Genomic DNA, 26,737 nt, shown 5'->3' with positions numbered 1-26,737 from the left:
CCGCCCAGCTCCTTTCCCACGGAGCAACCCCCACCTGGCTTCTTACTGTGGTGGAGGCACGCTGAAGCAGGCGGCCGCGGCGGCTATATAATAAAACAATGAAACTGAGGGTGCAGGGGACTACTTGCTATCCACGGGCCCCCCGCAGCCACCGGGCCCCATAGCAGCTGCACCCCCTGCACCCTCGGTAGATCCGCCACTGATTCTGGCTATGCCTGTCTACGACTGGCATCGGGTGTGTATTTGTAATGCGTGTGTATGCACTACAGCAACGGTAGGCAACAGGTAGACCGCGGTCCGACTCCGGACCCCAAAGTACAGGAAGCCGAACCTTCTCTAGAATATAGATTAGTGCCGCAGTCAGTGGCGTAACTATAAATTTTGCTCCCCCCTGCCAAAAATAATTGGAGCGCCCCCCCCCCCCCCACCCCTCATCTGAGTGCCAAAACAGGGAAATTTAACAAATGAAATAAAAAATGAAATATAGATATCTATACATTTGAAAAAATGACACCTGGGTTTTGCATAGTTAATGGGATATACACACACACTGTGACACACTTTGTGTGACACTCACCCCCTCTTAAACACCCGTTATGCTCCATGCTAGTGTGCTACAGGCTCCAGAGCGTCCACCCTGTAAGAAAAGTCTCAGAAGTCACGCTGGAAGTAAGGGACAGTCTGCAAACTACTTGCCGCTATACAAGTGTAATCAAGAGTGTATGAATACACTTGTAAAGTGGAAAGTAGTTTACAGACTATCCCTTAATCCAGTGTGTGACTGTGACTGTGTGAGCTCTAGCAGACCTGAGAGGACTCGGGAGGACGGGACTGCATACAGAAGAAATAAATCAGTGCAGCTCCGTGACCCCAGTGCCCTCTCTTATCCTGCACAGCAGCAGAGAACTGAAGGCAAGTCAGGGAGAGCGCCCTGCAGACCCCAGGCTCCTCCAAGCCACTGCGGGGGTTGCTGTATGCTAATTACGCCACTGGCCGCAGTGCTACAGTAGCATAGTAGTCGTGCTGTAATGATGCAGAGAGGCCACAGCATCCATCTTTCTTCTTGTAGTATGTTTCAGCACCAAAATAAAAACTTGTTATTAATTACAATATAAATATTTGATTTTGTGGACCTCGATCAAAATAATTTGAACTATCCGGACTCCATTAAAAACTACTTGCCTACCCCTGCACTACAGCTTCTCGAAGAGCGAGCTAATAACTAACTACACTTCACTGCACTGACAGAAATTCGACTATTACAGTAAAAAGTATGTGAGGTGGTATTACCCTCTCTCCGTCACTAGATGCCGCTGCAGGAGGCGCCGGCGGTGACTGGGTCACGGTGTAGAGAGAGGCGCGGGCGGGAAAGTTTCCCTGCACTGGTTGCGGACTGCTAACAAACATGCTAACCGGAGGCGAGTGATGAGACAGATACATCGGTAAGTGCCGGTGCTGGGTGAACGCTTGCTCATTGCTCTGTTACCCACATCTCCCATAAGTACCATGCAGTGTAAGGGCTCCCGTAAGCCGGTGTGTATGGGGGTGTGCAGTGCGGGAGGGAATGTGACAGCTCGGGGGTTACACAGTTACTGCAGCAGCAGGGACAGGTCTGTGAGCAGTCTGGGGTCTGCAGAGACCGGGCTGAGATGTCCGTGCCCTCAGCAAACTGCTCTACTACCTGTACTGCTACTTCTCCCGTCATCCTCCGCTGCCCACTGTCCGGCTTATACATGGCTGTGTTCTTATCTGTTATATATTACAGATCCTTGTACTCCTACATTTTCGGTGCCCGCTACCAGACTTGTATATGGTACAATCAGGGCCGGATTATAATGGGGGCACAAGGGGTCAGTGCCCCTGGGCCCCCCTCTAGCTAGGGGCCCCCTGTGGTTGGCATGTATTTTTCAAAAAAAAATTATTATTATTTTTTTTTTTTTAGCTAAAGGTTTTGTGCTTGGGAGTGGGGTAGTGCTGCAGCTTCACCTATCTACCAATGTGACAATGATTAATGGTGCTGAGCATTGGGAGCCAAGTGTGCAGTGCATTACTGGGAGTTGACTAAGTCCCATGACACTTTGCACCAGAGGGCAGAGGCTGAGACGTTTGTGCTGAGCTCTGATTGGTGGAGCTCATTACATGCTTCTCAGGCCCATGGTTAACAGCATCAGCAGCAGCCTAGTCATGGGAGGGTTTTTAATTAGAGGCAGCACTGGGACTGTGAGGTCTCCTACAGAGTAAGGTGCAGAGGGACAAACACCGGCTTTTCATGTGGTATGTATGTATGTATGTATGTACAGTATGTACAGTATGTATGTGTGGGTGTGTGTGTGTGTGTGTGTGTATATATGTATATATATATGTATATATATCCCCTGAAGTTACACATTGACCAAGTTTATTCTGCCTTTACTCTGTGTTTTGACAGTGTAATATTCCCCCATGCAGTTTGCGGCCAGTAATGACAAGTGCAAGGGGGCCCCCCTGTCTAAAGTGCCCCGGGCCCCCCGAAGGCTTAATCTGGCACTGGGTACAGTGCTCATTCTGGGGGCTGCAATAACCTATAAAGAACACTCAGATGTTGTAGTACTACTACTGAGGCACATACACACTGGGCGATTTTGAGCTGAATGCAGCTTGTTTTTACTTTTTGAGCAGTGAGTGCTGATGCACACTCCTTCATTATCGATGGCCTCCGACACTCATCTGCTGGTATGACCAGCAGGTGAGTGATGTGGTGGACGGCTTTCCATAGCGTTCTGCTCAGGAAAGTTGTTCACCCCTATCCAGGCCAGGGGAATTTTTCAGCCCTGCGATTTACACATCATCGCTGTCCATACCAGCTTGGTAAATTGCCCAGTGTGTATAGGCCTAAAGAGTTAAATGTTTGAGTCACAAGAATTATATAAAGCATTTCCCAATCTATTAAATATACTAAATAAATGACATGCAGGTGTTGGCCCTAATAGATACAGTAGCTAAGTGGTAAATGCATTTCCATAATAACACCTTTGACAATGTCACTACCAGATTTCACTGTTTGTATGCGATACTCTACCATAGTCTCTTTTCTGGCTAAATGTTGCTGTGTTAAGTAAATTTGATGCATATATATAATATTATACACACCGTGGTTCCCGAGACACTGCCCCTAGTCATCCTGGGGTGCCTTGCACATTTGCAGGGTTGCCTCAAGTTGGAGGTCCAAGACCAACTCAAATTATTTATGATCAGTGTAATTGGCACAACCAGAAACATATCCTGTTTCCCACCATGTAACTGAGTCTAAGCATTTTGCAGCATCAAGCGGCTCTATTAAAGGGGATAAAGCTGCTTGATGCATTAAAATGCTATAGTGATACTGCACCATGATCCTGACCTTGGGATTTGTCCAAATAAGACCTGGACTCTATATTGTGCGTTGGACCCTAGAGTTTTGGAGATTTATTTATTAACAGTTTCTTATATAGCGCATACATATTCCACAGCGCTTTACAGAGCATAGTTATTAGCAAAAACACATAACGAATTACAGCACAAGACAGTTTAGGACAAGTACATGGTTAATATGGATAGTTGCATCGGTGGACAGGACTCTGAAGCAAGCATTAGGGTGGCAGAGGTGGATTCGGGATCCCGGCGTTCAAAATCCCGACGCCGGAATCCCGAACGCCGAAATCCCGACAAGGGGGGGGGGGACGTGGATTGCCCCCCCTTGCGGGCTCGGTGCCTCGCTACGCTCGGCACACTAATTTATTCTCCCTCCGAGGGTGTCGTGGACACCCACGGGGGGAGAAAGTGTCGGGATTTCGGCGTTCGGGATTTTAAACGCCGGGATCCCGACCGCCGGGATTTAAACTGCATCCCGCAGAGGTTTATATATTCTAAGAAAGGCACATGAGGAGAGAGGGCCCTGCTCGTGAGAGCTTACATTCTAAAAAGGGAGGGTTAGACAGACAGGGGTGACACAGAAGGGAAAGATTGAGGGTACATGCCGAGTAACGCGTTTGGCTAAAAGCAGAAATCATGTTTACAGTACCTCAATGACCTCCCACGGTGGTCTGGACTTGCATCACCGCAGCCAGCACTGCATACCACAGTAAAGGAGAGACGGAGAACTCTGTATTCATTTCTACAAATGGCATACGGTAATTATATCGCCATATAAACTTGGTTCATCTGATCCATACGATCTTGAGTTTGAGTAATGATACGAGTTGGGTATCATAGGAACGGACAATCCACAGTTTTTTTTGTTAAAGGAGAACACCATCTTTATGCAGCAGTGTTTTTTTGACATTTGTAATATTTACCAGTTTTAGTCATTTGTGTTTATTAAAATGTATGTAAAGTCAATCCACTCCTTTATCTATCCTATCTATCTATCCTATCTATCTATCTATCTATCTATCTATCTATTGTATAGAAAGGATCCATAGTGCAGAATGCCCATTGAATCAAATATACATTTATTGATGATAGTGATACAAAGGTCTGGATCACGTACCAGAGTTGGCAGTTCCAATCACAGCAGTTAGATGGCATGGATGGCGGTGTAAAAACACCTATTTGTTGGAGCCAGTTACACTCAACGTGTCCCCGATAATCTTGTTTGAAGAAACGATGCTAGGCCACGCCCCTATTAGTTTTCGTCACAAAGACTTTATCAGAAGTGAAAAGGTCGACGTGAGGCCGACATGCAGTATTTCATGCCCTACCATCCACTATGGCCCGAAGCATAGTGACCCATACGAGGGGATGTGGTACAAGTAGACTGTCTCCATGTTGACATTCCAGACAATAATACGTGAAAACTCATATTGACCTTTTGACTCTTGACCTTCCCATTGACGACCTAATGCTTGTAAATAGAAGGTTATAGTTAAGGTGCCCCCACATACCAGGGATCAGAGCGCTATAACCAACAACCTATCAATACTGACCTAATGCTTGTGTCAACCTTCTGATTCTGTCGACCTTGGCCATGTTGAACTTATTTAGGTGTCGACCTATGTATGTCAACCTTCATGTATATAGATGTGAGTATTTAGAGACCTATGAACATGCAGCACGTGGTTCCACAGGCATAGAAAGGGGTATTCCCCATGGTAAAGGCTGAAGCAATATGTAACCGTTGTGTAATGAATCCCTTTTAGATGGTACTAATGCGGGGGAAGAATCAGGAAAACACACTTTACAAAGCTGCTAAATGCAATAATCATTACAAAGCCAATATTTTGCAAAAGATTGGAAAATTATATTACCATGGTAAATTGGCCCTGGTGATGCCCACAAGCTGGATGGACACACATCTAGTCACAAATTTTAAAGCGTGGTCCAGAAAAATCTGATTAAATAATTTACAAATACAAAGATAAATATACACAGCAGCTGAAATGGAGAGAATGGACACAGGAAATCTACTCTCTTCGCTATATACTGTTGGCAATAGCACCCTTCCTTTTATGCTATTGGAAGGATCTGTTCTCTGACTGTTCAGTTTGACAGTGAAAAACCAGTAGCTCTGCTCTGTCAGTACAGTGTGACTTTCGGCAGGGCCACCGTGGTGATGGAATTTTGTGAGTGGTCCATCTGCCAAAATCAAAGTGGGTAGAACCAAAGCATGAAATGTGGATCATCAAAGTGTGTAGGTCTATCTGGTATGACAAGAGTGAAGAATCTATAATATTTTGGTCCGAATTCCAGGGCTTGACAAATCTCTTTAAAATCTAGGAGCCAGGATGAAAATGTAGGAGCCAGATAAACTAATAATGACAGTGTGCATCATAATGCCATTACATATACCACACGCCGTAATGTCCATTATACCATATGTTCATTACATATAATACCACATGCCGTAATTACATATTATGCCACATAAGTTCCGCTTACCTACATACTCATTGCTATGGGTTTCATGCTTGATGCCAGAGGTTAATACTTATTGCTCTGGGGATAACATGCTCTGCCAGGGGTACATACCCTCCAACATGACCCATTCCATTAGGTACAAAATGGTCTGTTGCTGGACTTCCCTGAGAGTGGCAGTTGCAGATGTGAGGCTGCAGCACAGTCCAATATTCAAAAAGGGGAGCCTCACCTACTGCCACCCCAAACATCTCTGTACTGGACTCACTGACAGTTGATATGACCCCCCTCTTTGAATTTTGGACTGAGCTGGAGCCCCACCGGTGTAACTGCCACTGGTAAGGAAGTCCAGGAACAGACCATTTTGTACCTAATGGAATGGGTCAAGTTGGAGGGTATGGGGGTAAATGCTTGTTGCTATGCGGTTACCATGGTCTGCCAGGGGTTAACCTACTCATTGCCAAGGTGTTTAAAATGGTATACTAATAGTATTGAGGCGCATGGTTCCTTATGCGGGAGAGAGGGGATGCGGGCTTCCCTAATCTGCACATTTGGGGGCATATAGGGTAGCTGGAATTCCCTGATCAGTACATTGGGGATACATAGGGTAGCTGGGATCCCCTGCTTGGTACATTGGGGACACATAGGGTAGCTGGGATCCCCTGATCTGCACATGGTTACTAGTCTACTGACAGCTGTCCCCCATCCTGTGCATCTCTGCGGGTGCCGGATCCCCCCAGGCCTGCACAGTCCCATGACACGTCTGGTCTACTCCAGAGAGGGTCCCCCGATGATTAGCAGGGGGCCAGGGAGCTGCTCTGCTGGCTAGGTAACTGATTATGGCCCTCTGTGGAGCGAGATCTCCTCCTCTGCAGCCAGGGATCCTCACTTCCCCCGTGGGTCTCAGCACAGGCTGAAGGTGAAACGCTCACAGAGCACTTTCTGTTTCTGCAGATGCTGCCAGGCAGGCGGCTCCCACTAGGGGGGATCCGGATCGCCGAGATATGCAGAGGACATGTGACACTTAACACGGCTGCTCCCGGCGTAGATAGGAACTTGTACACACTGCGCTGCAGCGTGCTATCTCCTCAGCAAACGGCAGGCCACTCCCCTCAGAATCTAGTCGCCAGACAGGAAATTCTGGTTGCCGTGGCGACCTGTCGCCCGGGGTTTGTCAAGCCCTGCCGTATTCTATTGTCATATTGCGCCCGACCACCCATGTAAAGCAACAGGTGGTGTAAGGGCGATATGCAATTGATTGCTTGTTTTTTCAAGCTGATCGTGCTCGTTTTGGTCGGGTTTAGCAGTGCATACAGACTAAACCTGACCAAACTAATGGGCTCTCCACTTCCAGTTTGAGCACTCAAGCAGATAACTTTACAGATGTCATGTCGCCTTCCCCAGCCAAAACATTTGAATATATGTTTATCTATTAAACTGTGCCGAAAATATTTAAAGGCCCACACACACTGGGCGACTTTTAGCTCAAACTGTTGCGCGCTCCCATATAATCGCCAGGAAAGCCGCTCATCTGCTGCTTTGAGGACGGCTTTGCAAAGCACTGCTCTATGCAAAGCCCCTTGCTGTCGGCGCCGGGCAGGGAGAAAGCTTTCCCCCCCAGCGATGATAGCGATTATCGCTGTCTATACACGCTATGAATAATCGCCCAGTGTGATTTAAAAAAATGTAAAATGTCATGCATTTAGTCCCTCTGCTTAGGACAATGTGCCAGATGTATCAAGCTTCAAAAAGTGATAAAATGCAGAGGGAGAAAGAACCGGCCAATCAGCTCCTACCTGTAATTTTTCAAACCCAGCCTGTAACATGGCAGTTAAATGCTGATTGGCTGGCTGTTTATCACTCCAATTTATCACTTTTTGAAGCTTGATACATCTGGCCCAATGTCATGGTGAGAGGTACTTGTTAAAAAGTTATTGTCCTGGGAATATTTTAGGTTGTGAACTATGTACCGATATTTCTGTGGATACTGTACTGCATGTTATTAATCGCATTATTGTTACTCTCTTGTTGGCTATTTCAATAAAACATACGTTAAAAAAAAAAAAAAAAAAAAGTTATTGTCCTCGGTAATAATAACAATGTACTGATGTTTAATGTTATCTTGCTGATTTGCAGGACTGCTTAGTATCCAAGGATGTTTCATAGGAAGCCGGAAATGTATTAAGTGAGGTAAGATCGAGTTTGACTGTACACTTTTGCTGGCTATAAATAGTTGCTTTGGCAATAACCTAGTCATTAATTATTTCTAATGACTAAATTTGTATATCTGCAAAATAGGTGTAAACCTCCTGTTATTTCTCAAAGTGGCCAGACGTTTATGGACTTGTACATGATGAATTGTGAGTTATTAGCAACCTGCAGTGCCTTGGGGTACCTAGAGGGGGACACTTACCACAAAGAACCTGATTGCTTTGGTAAGTACTCACATGCAAGTGAAGTCCTGTGTCGCCTTGTTAACTTCAATTTGTTGATTTGAAATAAAAGTGGGGGTTTAGGATATTAACTTATACAGTAGTTTAATTTAAAGAATAAACTGAAGAACTCAAATGTGTGACCCTAACAATATATAGCAAAAATAACATGTCTTTATATTATATATCATCAGTTAACAACAGTTAATGCCTAATACCCCTTTTACACCAGAGCCTTGACCGGGTTTTTACCAAGCCACTCTGGGCTTGGTGTAAATTGGGCCCCCCAAAATATCCCTGGGTTATCCGACCCAGGACTCCTATCCCGAGCCCATACCGTATTGAGGTACTTGGACACCTACCTATATTATAACTCATTCAATATACCTGATTATTATTTTTTTATCTCAATAGTCCTCAATTTTATTCATAACAATGTTTTTATTCTGTTTGTCATTTATTAAATGTGATTTCATTTTAATACTGGTGTTTTAGAGCTGTTACCCACTATTGTCTTTTCCATGTTTTTGACTGGGGGAGTTATTACCCCCAGTAATTTGTAATAGTAGCTACTTGGCAAACCAGCACAGTGCGGAGCGCCCTCTCCATATTACTTGATCTATATATACACCCTTTCCTGGGTGCTGGGCTTGCCCCCAGCATGTCGGTTGTCATCGCAGCGGTCCCGGCTGGCGGATTTCTTAGCATTTGGTGATGTCATCTCCAAGTGCTGTCTCAGGGCCCGCCTTTGCCAGAGTCACCAACCGGCATTATCCCGATGGGGACATGGTGTAAAAGGGGACAACTTCCGGGTTGGAGCCGAGTCCAAAAACCCTGGTGCGACCCAGCAATTTTGGTGTAAAAGTGGTAGCAAGTGGTGGTCACAAGTACAAACAAACTACAAAGACCTAAGCACTGATCTGAATCTTTTAATCAATTAAAATAATTGCTGATTGTATTGCAGCTTCCAATGTTGAGGCAATTGTGGACATCTAAAACAATAGAGACCAGAAAGAAGCGCTGCCCAATCATAATTTTAATAAAGATAACCATCAAAAAATGAATTACTATTAAAAGAATGGGTACTTGTTTCCTAGAACGGCCACAACGATTTAGATCGTTGTGGTCGTAAGATAAAAAATCGGATCGATCGCATCGCATGCGATTTGGTCGCATACGATGCGACCGATCCGATCGACCGATTTTTCACCCGATTTTTTTTTTTTTTCAACAGATTTGTTTAAATTGCCCCCCCAAATGTTAATAAGTGTGGTAGACCCCACGATAGACGTGAACCCGAAGCGTGGCGAGCGCAGCGAGCCCGCGAGGGGCGGCGGTGCACGTCCTCCGACCTTTTCATTCCCCTACTATCCACTAGGGCGTGGAGTGAGAATATAATAGTGTGGCGAGCGCAGCGAGCCACCGAGCCCGAAGCGTGGCGAGCGGACGCGTCTAACTTCACAGGTATACGCGTCCCCTCGCGTCCCCTCGCGGGGCTCGCTGCGCTCGCCACGCTTCGGGCTCGGTGGCTCGCTGCGCTCGCCACACTATTATATTCTCACTCCACGCCCTAGTGGATAGTAGGGGAATGAAAAGGTCGGAGGACGCGCACCGCCGCCCCTCGCGGGCTCGCTGCGCTCGCCACGCTTCGGGTTCACGTCTATCGTGGGGTCATGGCGGGCACATAAAAAATGTGAAATGGGTCATATTGGCCCATTTCACCTTTTTTATCATTTTTCCCTATGTGAGATGGACTTAATCAAGTCCATCTCATCTTGTGCCATTATAATGGCACAAGACCGACCGATTTCAATGTTAAAAGATTTTTTAACATTGAAGTCTATGGAAAAATCGGGTCAATCGGTCGGTCGCATCGCGGCCGATTTTAATTGGTCGCGACCGACCGATTGACCCGATTTCTGTCAATCAAATGAAAAAAATTGTAAAAAATCGGCCACATCGTGAGGATCGTGTCCCTTAATTAAGAGCCACGATCACTCACGATTGTGGCCGTTCTAGGAAACAAGTACCAAAGAATGAAAACAATATTAAGACCCTCATTCTATAACTTTATAATCAATGAGGCAGGATGATAGTTCTTAAGGAGCCCATACATGCTGCGGTGCGTGCTTTGAGGTGCACGCTCCCGCGGCACCTCATCGCACAGTACAAAAAGTATGTGCTTGCACATACTTTTTGTACTTAGTTTTCATCGCATCGCATGCACAGGGCATGCAATGCGATTTGATGCGTGCTAGTTAAGCTCGGAACGCACGCCCGTATCGGGACGTGTATGGGCGGCATTATATATGAGTTAGAGTTCTTTTCTTAGTTCAATTAGTGTCCATGCCCCAACTCCCCCCGCATAACCAAGCGGGCATCTCCAAAACAACTTACAATTTTGGGGTGGCAGGGGTGCACCGGGAGAAGATCTGACATGCCATTCTCAGTAGAGACCATCAGCATGTCAACGCGGTGGGGAGGGGGGGATGTGGCTAACGGAGCTTACACACTGCTCTGAGTTTAGCAGCGTGTCAGCTCTTCCAGCCACTTTCACCCCCCGCCGTGCTGAGAGCCCGCTCACCTCCTCCTGATAAGAGCATCTGTCAGCTCAGTTCTTCCACTTAGAGGAAACACTATCAATGTTGGATAAACACCCATTAATCTCTATTTAGTAGATTTTGTATGAGTGTCTGAGGGGCAGATTTATTAAGCTTGGAGAAGAGATAAACTGGAGATAAAGCGGAGAAACGGTAAAAGGAGATAAAGCACCAGCCAATCAGCTGTGTTTGAAAAAGACAGTTGGGAGTTGATTGGCTGTGCTTTATCTCCTTTTACCTTTTCTCCGCTTTATCTCCAGTTTATCTCTTCTCCAAGCTTAATAAATCTGCCCCTGTGTTCTTAATCCGGGAGGTACCCCAGCAGGAATCTGTGTGACTACACATATTGGGAATCCAGCAGTCCTGATGAACATGTGCCGCACTATGGTGGGAAGCTGACAGGACACCTGGAACCAGGTCTTGTTAATCAGTGCACTGATTGAGAACTCAGACACCCAGACAATATATGGGTAAATATTTGCAAGCTCCATGTTTATCCAATACTAAATTACGGAAAATAAATTGTCATAAGTCACTCCATTTTCCTCAAAATATAAGAACTATTATGCTGCCTTATTGATTATAAAGTCATCAAATTAGTCTCTTAATATTTGCATTTTTTTTAATAATAATTTTAATGGAATGTGGATTTGATTATCTTTAATAAGAGACAAATACACTCGAGAGATTTGTTTAAATTAGCAATCTATCTGCTGTGTTCACAAGTACAGTTTATCGTCTTACTTAGTTTTTTATGTGATTTGTGAAAGCATTTAGGATAATATCTACATTTTAGAGGTCACGTTCTACATAATCAGTTCATTATTATAAATACATGAGTTTTGCTATATAGATATATAATCGTATGTATGTAATATTATACATACAAGAAAAACTAAGAAGGCAAGAAGTCCGCTGTCCTTCCCATTGATTTAGAGGATGAGAGCTGGGCAAAAATATTTCAGACTACATTTGCTAGATCTTCCAGCTACTCAGTGATTCAAACTCAGTTCAAGGTACTTTCACGTTGGTATAGATGCCCACTTACAATAGCAAAGATGTTCCCCGGGGTACCTGACACATGCTGGAGGTGTAATGAAGAGATACTGTAGGCTCCCCTTTACATATATGGTGGGGATGCCGGCTACTCCGCCCCTTTTGGGATCAAGTACTGTCTATTGCTAAGTCCATAGTTGGTAACGAAGTTCCTACTGCTCCTTAATCTGTACCCTGGACCAATACAGACCTATAAAAAAATCTTTACTGAAATTCCTCAATAGTCATCCCAGTACGCTGGCGATCCACGATAAAAGAATGGTTTGCTCGAATAGATATGTATAATGTCAATGGAAGACTTGAGGGTGGCACCGTAACGGATTCAGGACCTTACAGCTACGTGGTATCCGTGGTTGGAAGCTAAACTAAATGGCTGAGGCCCCAACCGTACTCCCTCCCTATATTCCCTTACCCCACTTTCCTCTCCCTTCTTCTGTTTGTCTTTTGTGTGTTATACACTCCAGATGTGCAATTTGTTTCTGGACAGGATTATATGAACTTTGCTGATTTGTTAATGTAATAGTTAAATAACCGGCTTCTGTTACATCTGTTCTATATTTTCTGATTTGCTGTCCACGTTGCCAAATGTTGTACTTCAGGGGTCCTCAAACTTTTTCGCTCTGGGACCCCATCAAACAATAAAAATGACAGGATACCACCAAGTTACTGCAGAAGGTCATCACATCACATGTGTAGTCAGCAGACAGCACATACATGGCAGCATTGTGGAGGCACAACATGATGGGAGGAGTCTAAAATAACAGACAACTCTGCAGATTTAACAGACTCCTTGAATCACTGACTGAGATTAGAAAAGTCATCAGCCTGATGGTCAGCAGCTTGGAGTCACGACCCCATGATGAGAAGGTCAGGACCCACAGTTTGAGAACCGCTGTTGTACTTTATACATTTAAAAAAATTCAATAAACAAATTAAAAAAAAAAGGCAAGAAGTCCACTATATGCATCAGCTGGTGGCTAGGTATATAACTGATTTCATTTATTTCTCTCTTTTCTAGAAAGTGTCAAAGACTTAATCCGTTACCTGCGACATGAAGATGAAACCAGAGATATTCGGCAACAACTGGGGGCTGCTCAGATCCTGCAGAATGATCTGGTGCATTTAGTCATTCAGCACAGCAATGATAAGCAGCTCTTTGATGCCATTATCAGGTAATCTGAACTGTGAGGTTCTAGTCATTATTATTTACATTATACAAATATTTACGTAAAATGAGTCAAGTTGTTATGTAAAGATGTGTTCTACACATACGGTGTATACATTTTGTTTTTGTGTAATATCTGCTTCACCTCATATTTATAGGTTAATGGTGAATTTAACTCAACCAGCACTTCTATGCTTTGGGAAAGTTCCAGACGACCCCACGTTTCGCCACCATTACTTGCAGGTCGTGTCCTACCTACAAGCTTATAAAGAGGTGAGCTCGCATGCTATATCTGTCCGCATCTACGAGCATTTCAAACAATATGCGGTATTGAGATGAACACCATGGAAGATGCACATGGAGTTGTAAGTTTTCACGTACACTATACTAAGTAGTCTAGCTTTTGTTTCAGTTTAAGGGGGTTTATCCAATTAGATGTGATCATTTAATTTAGGATGGAATCGTAGCTAAGTGATGCTCATCTTCTCAGTAAACTGCTAATTTTATGCTGTCTTCTGTTCACAAGGAGCTAGATTTCACTTTTTGGTCCCGAAAAGTCCAGCATCATTAATAAGTGGCCTACCATGTAGTACAAGACAATAAATGCCTGTGCTAGAACATGTGTTTTAAAATGTAATAAGAAAATGTATTCATCCTAAAACTATTATTGGAAAAACACTTTTTAAGAAAATAACAAAAATGGTTTCCTTTCCTACTACCAGAATACAGATGTAGCGGGATTCATCTTTGCAGGGGATGGCGATGGCGTCGCCATCGCCTGCCCCGCCGCCATCTGTATGCCGGAACGCGCGCGTCCCCTTCCGACGGTGCTGCCCTCACTCGCCCGGTGCCCACACCGGGCAACCGCACCCCCCCACAGTGGCCAGAGGTCCCCCCCAGCCCTGTCGAGCGGGAGGCGGACAGTATTGCGTCCGCCCCGCCGCCCGGATACTGAGACGCGCGTGCGTGGGGGACGCACGCGCGTCTCAGTCAGATAGAGGCACCGTGTTGCTGGCGATCCGCCAGCAGCATGCTGCTGACGGATCGCCAGCAAGGATAAGACCTGTTACATCTGTATGTCGCTTCCTCCTTGGGGGTTTTTATCTTGGAGACGTATGTAAAATGACATCAGCTCTGTTATTGCCAAGATAACACAGATGGGTCAGTGGCACTGACAGTTGTGACATCTACTGCTGTCGTTGCCACTGGCTGCTGGGCCATATGGGAGATCTAAACATGCTTGAAAGATCTCACACATGCTCAGTGGAGCCGGCCAAGCAGTGAGACACCACGCATCAGCTTTAGGTTGATGTCCTTAGGGCTGTGACAGGGATCACTGGAGAGGGGGAGGTTTTCACTCCTTTACTTCAGCAGCCGAGATGTTAATACAACTCGGTGTCCAAATTGGATATGTTTTGACATCCCCTCTGACCCGATGCGCAGTCCTGTGCGCATCGGGTCAGAGTGGGGAGGTCGAACATGCTGCACATTAAATCTATCGAGTCGGTCCACCAGTGGCAAATTGTGGGTGCTTTTTAACACCCGCGATTTGTCGTTCCGATCCATAGGTGTGTGCCAGTGGTGAAGCTGTCCGGTCAGCGGTGTCGTGGCAGCTGGGAGCTTGCAGTGTTATTTGCCAGGCAACAGGGTGGGAAGCACTGCTGAATTTGAAAAAAATATTTTGGAAAGACTGGCTGGATGCTGATTGGCTGAATTCTCTCAGCCAATCAGCGTCCGACCAGTCTTTTCAAAATATGTTTTCAAATTTAGCAGTGCTTCCTGCCCCGCCATCTGGCAAATACAGCTACAAACACCCATCTGCCGCTGCTTATTTTTTACACTCCAATACAGATGTCAGCTAGGACGCACCCCCTTCCAAATATAAATCTTTGTACGTTTTAAATGGACCTAAAGTGAGCATATTCTTCTCGTTTCTTAAGGTGTGATTAAATCCTTGGAGCACCAGCAGTAGTATAATTGAAGGACCTACCTGTTTTATAAATATACACTGTTCTCTTAGAGTGATGTAGTAACAGAAACTTGTAAGCATTTTTAGGTTTAATAAATCCTATATGATTAAATGCTAATAATGCTCCTTACCTCAAGGGGGGGGGGGGAGGAAGGAGGAGGGGGGGGAGTCAATTGTGTTGCAGGTTTGCCCAGTTAGATGGCGCCTGACAGCAGTTCAATTGTTGTGCATGCACTGCGGCTGATGCTGACATTACTGTGTCATGTTGTGCTGTCATTTTGATGGGCTGTTGACAATAATATAAAATAAAAACTGAGTAAAATGTGTACTTATCATAGGTACTTTTTGTTATTCACTTGTGAGTATTTGTCATTTACCACAGCAGATGTTCTGCTTGGCTTCTGTGGATGACACATCTCCCTTTTTTCAGCTCTCTGGATGAGTAAGAAACATTGAGATGTAGGCTCTGGCATCTAGTGTACACTGTAGTGTTCTGTATCTGGATTAGTGACTAATTAGTCTAAAAGGGTGAGATGAGCCACCCCTGGCCTCACTCCTGAGCGTCTGTCCTTCCAGCTTTTTGGTGTTGATAAAAAGGAGAGCTAACAGCGGTTCATGATGCCAAGTTTGATTAAAAGCACATAGCTCTTAGTATTAAAATGTAGGGTGATATTGTGTCGTTTTTGTTATTGACCTTAAACTAAATGCTGGTCAATGCAAATCATAAACCATAACATTGAGCCTTGGTGTGACTAGTCATTTGAATGGTTTTACATTAGAAACCATATTTAACGGCGTAAGCATCACAGCGAATATAAAATAATTATTTATTATAGCTTATCATCTGTTTTCCTCAGTGCTTTAGAACAGTTGTGTTTGTAACTGAGACACCTTTAAAAACAAACTAGCTGTGAGCTTAAAGGTCCATACACACTGGGCGACTACGCCCAGCGTTTATGGACAGCGATGATCACTATCATTGCTGCGGGGAAAGCCGCTCAGTGCATACACACTGAGCGGCTTTCCCTCTGCCCGGTGCCGACGGAGGAGGGGAGGGCGACGTTGCATAGCGGAGCGTCCTGCACAGGGGCACAGCCAGCTTCTCCATCACCTGAGCACCACCAGTACCTGTGCACCTCCTGACACAACAAGAAACTGTACGAGTCTAGAAGGAGAGATCCCCAGGCTTGCCTAGTCAATGCCCTCTCAGCCCCTTGGCCATTTCAGAAGGTTTATGCCTTCCCTCAGTTACCACTCCTCCAGCTTCTTCTCCGACACCTCAAGCGGGAATGAGTGAGCATGATGGTTGCCCCAAATTAAGAGAATGTTGTGGTACCCTGACCTTTTACAGCTGTCCCGGCTCCTCAGTTTCCCCTGCCCCTTTGTCCTGACCTCATACCTCAAGGCCCCTGCTGCCCCCCAGACCTAGGCAGGCTAGCTTTGATGGGATGTGTATTGAGTGGTCGGTCTTGAGGAAAGGGTTTTTACCCTCAGTCATCAAGAATATGCTGGCAGCTAGAAAACGGTCTTCAGCGCGGGTTTACTATCGTATTTGACAAAAATACCTAAGAAATGTAACCCTAGAACATACAGGTTGTCTAGAGTTGTCCTTTTTGCAATCTGGCCTTAAGCTGGGTCTTAGCCACGCTTCATTGAAGGTTCAGGTGTCGTCTCTCTCTGTTCTCTTTCAACGGAAGATAGTCACTTCATCTACAATTCACACCTGCTTACAAGGAGCTCTACACTTCCAACCTCCAATTTGCTCACATGCAAACCCTTGGGACCTTTCAATGGTTCTAAGTTGTTTGACTAAGCCTCCTTTTGGAGTCTGTAAGGTTTTCTTAGTTTACAATTAAAACACTTATCGTAATGGCAATAGCTTCAGTGCATAGGGTCTTGGATCTCTCGTGCAGATCACCTTCATTGATATTTCATGAAGATAGAGCAGTTCTGTGTACCAGACACTACTGTATTCCGAAGGTGGTCTCCAGGTTCCAAGTTAACCAAGAAATTGTGGTCCCAGTTTATTCAACAACTCTTCCCTCTACTTCTGAAACAGACTACACATTGAGTGTTGTCCGGGCCTTACAACTTTACATTTCCAGAATGGAGACAATTAAAAAATCTGACTCCTTTTTTGTCCTATTTGTAGCAGAAAACTTGGTTGGCCTGCTTCCAAATGTAGTTTAGCCCGTTGGCTGAGGTTCACAATACAACAAACGTACCTGTTGGCGGGGTAGCCTCATTCAGTCCGGGCGCAATACAAGAGGTCCGTGGGGACTTCTTGGGCCCTGTGTGCGGTCTTCTCGGCAGAGAGCATTTGTTGGGCAGCTACGTGGTCTTTTGCTAACACATTTATCAAATTCTATCGTTTTGACACTTTCACTTCAGCCCATACGCTCCAGCTTAGCATTTATATTAGTTAATGGTTCCAGTTTATACACTGTTGTAAGGTTCTTTTTCTGTTGAGTGGTTCTTCTCTCCCATTCCTAATCCTCGGCTTGTTAAAACTGGTCTCTGAGGACTGGAAGGGATATTAGGTGGGCGGAGCTACGCGCTGCACTGTCCCAAAGCAGTTTTAACTCCTTGGTGCCCGGTCCTACAGCCCTGGAATACCCACTATCCCAGCATCCACCTTGGTCTACAAAAAAAGTATTTTACAGATAAGAACCCAAAAAACGCTTATATATTCCATTTGTGAAATTCTGTTTTTCTTTTTTTTAGGCATTTGCAAATGAGAGACTCTTTGTAGTCTTGAGTGAAAAGCTGTATGATTTACTACAGATGGTAAGTGGTGGTTTTATTTTTATGCTAAAGGTATAATAGATGTTATAATAGTGTATGTATGTGTGTATAATATATATTGTAGTGCGCAGGCACACAACCCGTGATTTCACTTGCCGGGGTTCACATAACAATATATAAACCGCCAAAGGTGCTGCACTCGCCGGACTCTGTTCAGCATTCAAATCCTCAGACAAACGCTTTTAAAGTTAGCAACGTTTCAGGAGTTTATTTCCCGTCCTCAGGCTTTTTGTCTAGCCTGAGGATAGGAAATAAACTCCTGAAACAGTTTGTCTGATGATTTGAATGCTGAACAGAGTCCGGCAAGTGCACCATCTTTGGCAGTTTTTGAATCAGCGGAACTCTGAAGACATAAATAACCAACTTTATGTGCAAATAATTAATACCCCACAATCCAATGTTTCCTCTTTATCAAGGATATATATGTCTGCGTGTGTGTATATCTATCTAAAAAATGGACGCACTGTCAAGTTTTTTTAAATGCAATTTAAAATCAGCTGTGTATTCAATAATGATTATACATTGGAAGAAAAATAGTTGTGATACTCAACGTTTCCATCCACTTGGGACCTTCATCAGGAGGTAAACATCAATTCCAACATAAGGCACAGCTTAGACCACACAGTAGGTTCCTACCAGACACGTTTCGTCTCATTACGAGACTTCATCAGGGGTATGCATTTGTTATATAAATCTTCAATGATATATTTTTTTGTATATATTTTTCTCATTTCACTTCACCAACTTAGACTATTTTGTGCAGATCCATTACATGAAATTCAGATTACAAACTATTTAATTTTTTTTTTTTAATGTAACAAAATAAGTAAAAAGACAAAGGGGTGTAAATAGTTTTGCAAGGCACTGTGTCTGTGTGTTATATTATATTATCATGTAGACCGGTACTCCATTCTGCAGTCCCCTATTTAGGGGACACGTTGCTAGCCGAGGTGCCCACCTGTATGTAGTAAATAGTGTACAGCTGTTTCCTAGTAGAAACGCAGGCTGGCACTTAAGTTGATGACAATCAAAAATGTATTGTGACATTGGTGTAATCAACGTTTCAAAGCCTGGGTGGCTTTTTCATCAGGATACACAATTGTGTACGAAAGAAGGGTTTTGGGGGGTCAGTCGCACAAGTCCATAGTATGTCATAATTGAGGGAGGCCCCCTGCTAAGTATAGTATAGAAAAATACAGTAGGGTATACGGGCAGGGGTGTGCTACCACGGACAAAAAAATCAATTGAGAAAAATAGGGAAAGAAAAACTTTACTCACTTTGTCTTTGTTATGTTTCATACAAGTTTGCCATATTTCGCTGCCTTCTAATATATATCCTAATAAAAGATACATTTGAAGTGTCCATTTTCTTCTCTTAGATGCACAACACCTGTGACAAACCTTTTTGTTTCCCTATTTTTATCTACACAATTGTGTATCCTGATGAAAAAGCCATTCCATACATATACCATACACCATATGTGCTTATAATTATCAGCAAGCACTACCATCACAAAGGAGTACTTTGTACTTTTGTCTGCATTTGTGTGAACACGCCTTCATTGTTTACGTGAGAATGCCTGGTCACAGCCCAGTTCTACCTACTCAGTCTCTCGAGTGTAGATGCAATTGAAATGTGTATGATGCTGCTTCGTCCATATTTGTGTGCGCCCGTGTTCTGAGTACTGTATATACTCGAGTATAAGCCGAGTTTTTCAGCCCTTTTTTTTTTGGCTGAAAAAAACCTACTCGGTTTATACTCGAGTGTGGGTCTGGGGCAGTAGTGTGTTACCTATTAGCACCCCAGCGCTGCACAGCGGCATCCTCTGTGCCCAGTGGGAGGCTCAGCGCATATGAAATCTAAGACCTGACACTGCCCAGCGTGTGGTGACCGTCGCTTCCCTGGCTGCCGGGACAATATTAGCTTCTAGTAGGTGGCACACCACAGGCAGCAGCTCAGTGTAAGGGGGAAGAGACACGTACCTGCTAACATACAGCAGCAGAACCCATCAGAGATATTTTTTCACATAAAAAAAGGTTTGTCTGGTTATGAGCACATTAATTAAATAAATCATGTAACATGCAGGGGATACGTAGAGCAGCCTGTGTTAGGGCTCTTAATATACATGCTGCGTGTATGCACTGTTACTGCAAGTGTATCGTTTGCATTTCCCATACATATGCGGTAATGCTGCGTATGCGGTTTACTAGTAGCTGCCGCATTTCCCACCCTAGGCTTATACTCGAGTCAATACATTTTCCCAGTTTCTTGTGGTAAAATTAGGTGCCTCGGCTTATATTTGGGTCGACTTATACTCGAGTATATACTTGTGCAAATTCAGGCAGGTTATGTGCTAGAAACAGCCATATGTTCGAGCAACATTGTATACAGTGAATACATTTTTCGGTTTCATTGCTGTTCTTATTTTCATGTACTGTAGGACTGGGAGCAGCGTGAAGAGGAACATAACTTATTAATTGAAAGGATTCTTTTATTAGTACGCAATATTCTTCATGTGCCTGCTGATCCTGATGAAGAGAAGGTACACAATGCACTTGGCTACTACGATTACTTATACAATGAGTTCAGAGCCTGTGGAATGGTGACACAGTACACACTGTTTTTGCAAGCTGCAGATCTATAGTTTAACACAATCATTCCAAGCTGCTGGGCAGCAAAGAGATTGTGCTGCTGGGTCCCTATGCATGATGCAGAATAAATGTAACTGCAAAACTCACTGGGGGCGCATTTGGACTGGAGTTTAGGCAATTTATAGATATTTAAATAGTGCTTATTCCTCCTCATTTTTTACTTCTCTAAACTACGGATGACCCATGTTATCTTTTAAAAGGCTAATACTGCTCATCACCTCCTATAGTGGGAATTCAAGTGTTTAGTGCTTCAGTAACTACTATATGGCGCCCGGCAGAATAATTAGTGTCACCCCATTCGGCTGCTGGTGCTGACATTACTGTTATGTTTTTCGTCGTTTTGACATGCTGCCTACTAGTTATTTAAATAAAAAAAAGGTTTTCTCATGGGTTGGTAAATGAAGTTGAGCTTGAAAAAAAATTGAAATTAAATAAAGTAGAAAATCTTTTGACTTTATGTAACTTCTTTTCTTCTGCTTTTTACCTCTTCCAGAGTGTAGATGATGACGCTAGTACTCATGACAGAGTCCTCTGGGCAATACATATGAGTGGGATGGATGACCTAGTGAAGTTCTTGGCCAGCTCTGAAACGGAGCAGCAGTGGAGCATGCACGTTCTGGAGACGGTCTCTCTCATGTTTCGAGATCAGGTAAGACATTTGCAAGATCACAATCTTAACTCTAAAAAGGAAAAACCTGTCCAATTAGACTTTTAACTGCTTTATTAAGTACTTCTTGCAGTTAAAATTACCTAGGATCTTGCAGCTAGAGCAGGTGCAGTTTCTGTAACGGTTTTCATTTTTTTAATGGTCTGCACAAGGTCTTTAATCCTTTCTTGGGCAGCTCTAGTTCCCATTATGAGAGCAGAGCATGTGTATGTAGAGTACATGCTACCCTATCAATTTGTTTTCCTGAGTCTGGCTAGTCAAGCATGTCAGAGATTTTTCTATCAACCATAACATTAAAACCAAAAGGCAGAGTGAGGTGGGAAAACATAAAAGGTTGGCCCAGATGCAATTCCCTGGCGCTGTTTATAGAAATATATATGTAATAATTATACCTAAAAGTAATAAAGCCTAGATGCTGCAAGTGAATAGAAGCTTGCCAAGGCTCATAAATAAAAAATAAAATAAAAATAAAAATAAAAAAAATATGTAACTGCTCTCCAAGCCTAAAGGTGCCCATGTGTGAGCTTAAGATTTCCCTTGAACTCCCCGACAGTCCTGGACAAACGATTTCGTGCAAAGAGTAAATTTTTACTAAGATTTCAGAAAAATGTTAACCCCTGGCTGTAAATTTTCCTTCTGAGCTGCTGGACGCATCCACTAACATGTAGGTGTGCACCGTCGTCGCTCCCCCACACACACACATTGCTCACCCCGTCTACTGCACGCTTTCAAACGCAGTTGAGCTACTGAGCACCACAACTTCAAAATACCCAAAAGCATGAATTCTGAGGTTCCACTAATCTTTAGCTGCACCTTCTGATCTTCCTTGCAGCAGGTAAGATTACGATTGCGAACGATTTGCAGTAATAATTAGCCAGAAAATAGTGTGTGGGCACCTTAAATTATAAAATTAAACTACAAACAAACATGCAATTTCAACATGGAAAACACCGGCTGTCTTCCTAAGTATTATGTCGTTTGTAAATGGTTCGGCGCCACTCTCAGTTTTAATAACCAGATATACACTTTACATATGGATTTCTACGGTTCGATTTCTATATTACAAAAAAGTCATCCAGAATGATTCCTATTTTTTTTATTTTTTTATTTAAAGGTCTCATTTATTTGCTTTAGGGCAGACTTGTTGCTTTTCCTAGTATCAGAATATATTAGGACACCTTCCTCCTCGGTTACACACTAAAAGATTTAGGGGGGTATTCAATGTGAGGGTCACGGCAGTCGAGCTTGCTCGACCGCTGTGACCCAGTCCCGTTCTCGCGGTCAGCTCGACCTAGAACATGCAGGCGGGATTCAAAGTCCCGCCTGCCGGGGAGCGAAAAGGGGGCGTGGCCACGAGTTGCGGCTGGGAAGTGAAGAGCTGTGGCCAAGATCTCGTCACTTCCTGGCCGTTTTCGGCAGAACAAGCCCGACAGATTGTGATGTTGGGCTGGTTCTGCCGAGATACCCTGCTCAATGCTGTCGGGGAAGACCGCATTGAATAGGGCCCGGCGGGCATTTCCCCGACGGGAGATGCTCGCCGTTGATCGAATATCCCCCTTAAAGTGCCCGGCTTCATTATTCACCAAGGGATTTATCAGTAAGCACCAAAATCCTGTTTTTGTCTGAATATATTTGACCTCCACTTGTACTTACAGTTCCTACTGTACACCACCATAAGCTTTGCAAATACAAAGATCCCACTTTAGTTAAGTTGTTATGGTATAAATGATTAGAATATTGGAATCCCTTTTTTTTTGTAAACCCCAATGGAAAATATACCGTAACACAACTTTTTCCTGCAGAATGCTGAACATCTGGCAGCAACTGGTGCCGCCCGCTCCTCTGTAGAAAGAGTGACCGATATGAAAGATTTGGAGATGCTTCGTCAAAGAGAAATGGCAGAGAGGAAGAGCAGAGTGTTTCAGCGTGGTACACGGTGAGTTCTCTAAACATAGCATCCCAAGAAGGAGAGAGTATGCATATGTACAGATGCTCTAATAGCAGGTGCGTGATATCAATGCCATACTGCTTCCTTTTGGATCATTTTTATAATTATATAGTTAGTTTTACTTTAGAGGTTGCTTTAGAGCTACTGTAATGTTGTAAGACCTTCTGGTGTTTTTTTTTTTTTTTGTTATCATCACTGCATTAAAACCATAATGCCCAATGATGCATTTACTTTAGCTTTCTATCTAATACTAGACAGTGATGTTTGTTGTGCATTGATGGCAAATTATCTTTAATACTCCTATTGTCCTGGTGGATGGCCATAATTGCCGGGAATTGAATCCCAGGGGTTGGAGTTTCCAATCCTAGGATTTCGGGATTAGACTGCACATGGGCAGTGTAGTGCTGGGCAACATCTGAGCTCTTACCCAGATGCTACGAGGCTGCTCCAGTACCAACTGTACACAGCGTGACCTGGTTAGAGGTCACGCTGCGCAACCCCGCACTGCGGCTCTCATTTCTGGGTCTGCCCTCACCACCGAGGGGTGTTCTCGTCCGCTTTGCCACTCCCTGTCGCAACGCCCGCTTAAGTAAATGGACGAGGCAGGCTGTTATATGTTCACAATACCCATTATAGAATTGTAGACTTATAGGCATTTGATGATTGCAGTACATAATGTGGATATGGCAGATACAGCCTGTGTATACCTACAGATGTTGCATGCAGTGCTTCGCATATGAGCCTCTCAACTCTCCAGCCTCACTCTGATCTCATAGCTGCTATACCTCTTGCAATCATGGTAGTTTTGCCACTGCGTAGAGATCATGGGGATTGCTGTTGGTGTTGTAATCAGGCATTACTGCCTAACAGCACTGAGGTCTTCTCAGTGAGGTTCAACTCCCACTAAGGCCATATCTGTGTGGTATTTGTATGTTCCTTCAATATTTGTTTGGTTTATCTTTGGCTGCTCCACCACAATAGATATAGGGTTCGACCCCCCCCTTTTTTTTTTTTTATCCATGAAAATGTGTTTTGTCTTTTTTTATCTTTTCTAATGGTATACATATAAATACCAACAGGCAGATAGGACAGTTTCTATGTTCCTTATAAATATATGGGATTTAGAACATATCAGCACTGGAGCAATAAGGCGATTAACCCCTTCCTTTTCCGGTGAGTATATTTATTAGGGAGCTCTCCCCACTGGGTGAGTTTCTTTCCGGGAAGCTCTACCTAAAAAAAAAACCCCACCGCTACACCTGGGTCCAGGCAGCGCCTCTGAACTGTATCAGCCGCTGCCCAGCCCTGCCCCTTGCAACCCAGCTGTGTGCGGTGTGATGTTATAAAGTCACGCCGCACACAGCCGGGGAGGGAGGCACTGATCTCAGCGGCGCTGCCCGGCAAGAGGGAGCGCAGACAGTGGCACTCCCGAGAATTTTCTGGTTTTGCCAGTCTGCGCACTAGAGCAAACCCCAGAAAATTCTTGGGAGTGCCACTGAAGGGGTTAATACCCCTTTCAGACATATGTAAAAATCCTGGGATTTTTCACATGAACATGCAGCAGGTTGCTAGCATATGTCTGAATGGGTCTTCCTGGGATTTCACTCCCGGATACTCAGCACCTGCAATTGACCCAGGTCACTAAAATCCTAGGATCTTACCGGGTTTCAAATTCCAGGTAGTATGTCTGAAAGGGGTATAATTGTAATTTTAATTTTTTTTTCATTCTTGTCTCAGAGGCCTCAAAGGTGCTGGTTAAGAAATTTTCCATTTCTCGCAAGCTTGCTCCACCCTTTCAGCAGGTTGTGTCCAAGTGGGAATTGTCTCCCAAAGTTGATGCTACTGTGACGTGTACCTAAACACATTGCTCTTCTTATTCAAAGTTCGGTGTCCTTTAAGGATCCTGTAGATCAGGGGTGGCAAACCGGTCAGAGGTAAAGAGCCGAAAGATATCGGTAGTCAAGCTAAAGAGCCGACATCATGTGCGCGCCGAAGGCGCATGCGCCAAAAAAAGGGGTGTAGTCTATTTTGACCCCTTGGGTGGGTGTGATACAAATATGCCTCCAATAGTGCAGTGCCATATATACATATGCCCCCAATAGTGCCAGATACACATATGCCCCCCACGGTGCCAGGTATGCACCACACGGTGCCGGGTATGCCCCCACAGTGCCACAAACTGCTATGCCCCCACAGTGCCACAAACTGCTATGCCCCCACAGTGCCACAAACTGCTATGCCCCCACAGTGCCACAAACTGCTATGCCCCCACAGTGCCACAAACTGCTATGCCCCCACAGTGCCACAAACTGCTATGCCCCCACAGTGCCACAAACTGCTATGCCCCCACAGTGCCACAAACTGCTATGCCCCCACAGTGCCACAAACTGCTATGCCCCCACAGTGCCACAAACTGCTATGCCCCCACAGTGCAAATTTCCCAGCAGCAGCACTCACCGTTGTTTCATCTGCTGCCGGGCGGGGAGAGGACAGTCTGGCGTCCCCCTGCAGTCCGACTCCTGTCATGTCACCGAGGGGAGGGGAGGAGAGCACACAAGCACAGCACAGCGCACGTCTCCTTCCCCCCTCACTTCCCTGTGACTGGTCCGTCCACCAATCAAAGCTCGCTGGCCGGCTCCTGATTGGCTGCTGGCCAAGGCCCAGTCACAAGGATGCACAGTAAGGGGTAGGAGAGATGCGCAATGCGTGCTCTCCTCCCCTCAGAAGGAGAAGGGATTCAGGGAACCGGGAGCAGTGTGGACTGGGACGGACGGTGGGCGGCGGGCAGCAGAGGGAGCATGAGCCGCACTTTACAAGGGGGAGAGCCACATGAGGCTCAAGAGCCTCGGGTTGGCCACCACTGCTGTAGATGATAAAAGTACACTGGGGTTTTGTCAGAAAAAGAAACTGACAAAGAAGGAAAAAATGCTTTTTGGGCGCACTCCTTTGTTAATGATTTAATTGAGTAATTTAATACATAACTTTTATTAAAGACTTTTTAAAATTGGGTGGCACAAATATTTGGGTCATTTAGATTAAAAATGTAGTGTGATCCTTGAACTGGTTTAGTTCAAGGAATATTCATGGATTTGTCACACATTAATTTATAATTTGATCACTGTTTATCAGAGGTAGAATTACCAGTGATATACATAAGCAGTGAAATGATTCAATTCCCCCAGATGCGTGCAATAATATGCTTGGTCGCACAAAATAATACACCTAAATTGGTTGCATGGGAAAGAAAAGTATCACAGCCTCTAAGATGGATAAATATTACTCTTTAATAGACACTCACTCTGGCAGTCATTAATAGAGGTATTATTTGATACGGCAGCTCCTACCCCCTGGTCTTATATTGCCACACCTGGACTTCCACAGGGGTCTCCCACCTGAGTACTGTCCTGGCCCTCCACTGCTTGGCTTCCACGTTCGGAGAGGGTTTGGGCAGTCCAGTGGGGTATGGTGGCAATATGACAGGGTTTTGTGTCTCAATCAAAAAATCGCCTGTTGGGCTGCAAGTAGGAATGGCGCAGCAAGTGTAGCGGGTGGGTCTCACAGTTACTTTAGAT

At 44.5% G+C, this 26,737-nt stretch overlaps 1 protein-coding gene and 1 pseudogene across 3 annotated transcripts in view; one reads left to right on the top strand and one right to left on the bottom strand.

Moving 5' to 3' along the window:
- The first annotated feature begins 1,249 nt into the window (after positions 1-1,249).
- Positions 1,250-26,737, top strand: part of TIMELESS (timeless circadian regulator) — an 84,395-nt gene continuing 58,907 nt past the window's right edge. Inside the window, exons 1-10 of one of the 3 annotated variants that reach the window (XM_083169223.1) lie at positions 1,258-1,442; positions 4,037-4,148; positions 8,008-8,061; positions 8,170-8,306; positions 12,978-13,131; positions 13,283-13,397; positions 17,818-17,880; positions 20,340-20,441; positions 21,044-21,199; positions 23,020-23,153. In XM_083169223.1, coding sequence (XP_083025349.1) covers positions 8,210-8,306; positions 12,978-13,131; positions 13,283-13,397; positions 17,818-17,880; positions 20,340-20,441; positions 21,044-21,199; positions 23,020-23,153 — 821 coding nt within the window. In that variant the 5' untranslated portion in view covers positions 1,258-1,442; positions 4,037-4,148; positions 8,008-8,061; positions 8,170-8,209. Of the gene's footprint in view, positions 1,443-4,036; positions 4,149-8,007; positions 8,062-8,169; positions 8,307-12,977; positions 13,132-13,282; positions 13,398-17,817; positions 17,881-20,339; positions 20,442-21,043; positions 21,200-23,019; positions 23,154-26,737 lie in introns of all 3 variants that reach the window. The other 2 variants (XM_083169224.1, XM_083169222.1) reach the window with 2 other exon arrangements.
- Positions 26,521-26,639, bottom strand: LOC146061887 (5S ribosomal RNA; annotated as a pseudogene).

The sequence above is a fragment of the Crinia signifera genome, chromosome 2 (assembly GCF_055691185.1).
Source record: "Crinia signifera chromosome 2, ASM5569118v1, whole genome shotgun sequence".
In the NCBI taxonomy this organism is placed as follows: Eukaryota; Metazoa; Chordata; class Amphibia; order Anura; family Myobatrachidae; genus Crinia; species Crinia signifera.
The sequence above is the reverse complement of the archived record's forward strand: the minus strand, read 5'-3'. Positions and strand labels throughout refer to the sequence as shown.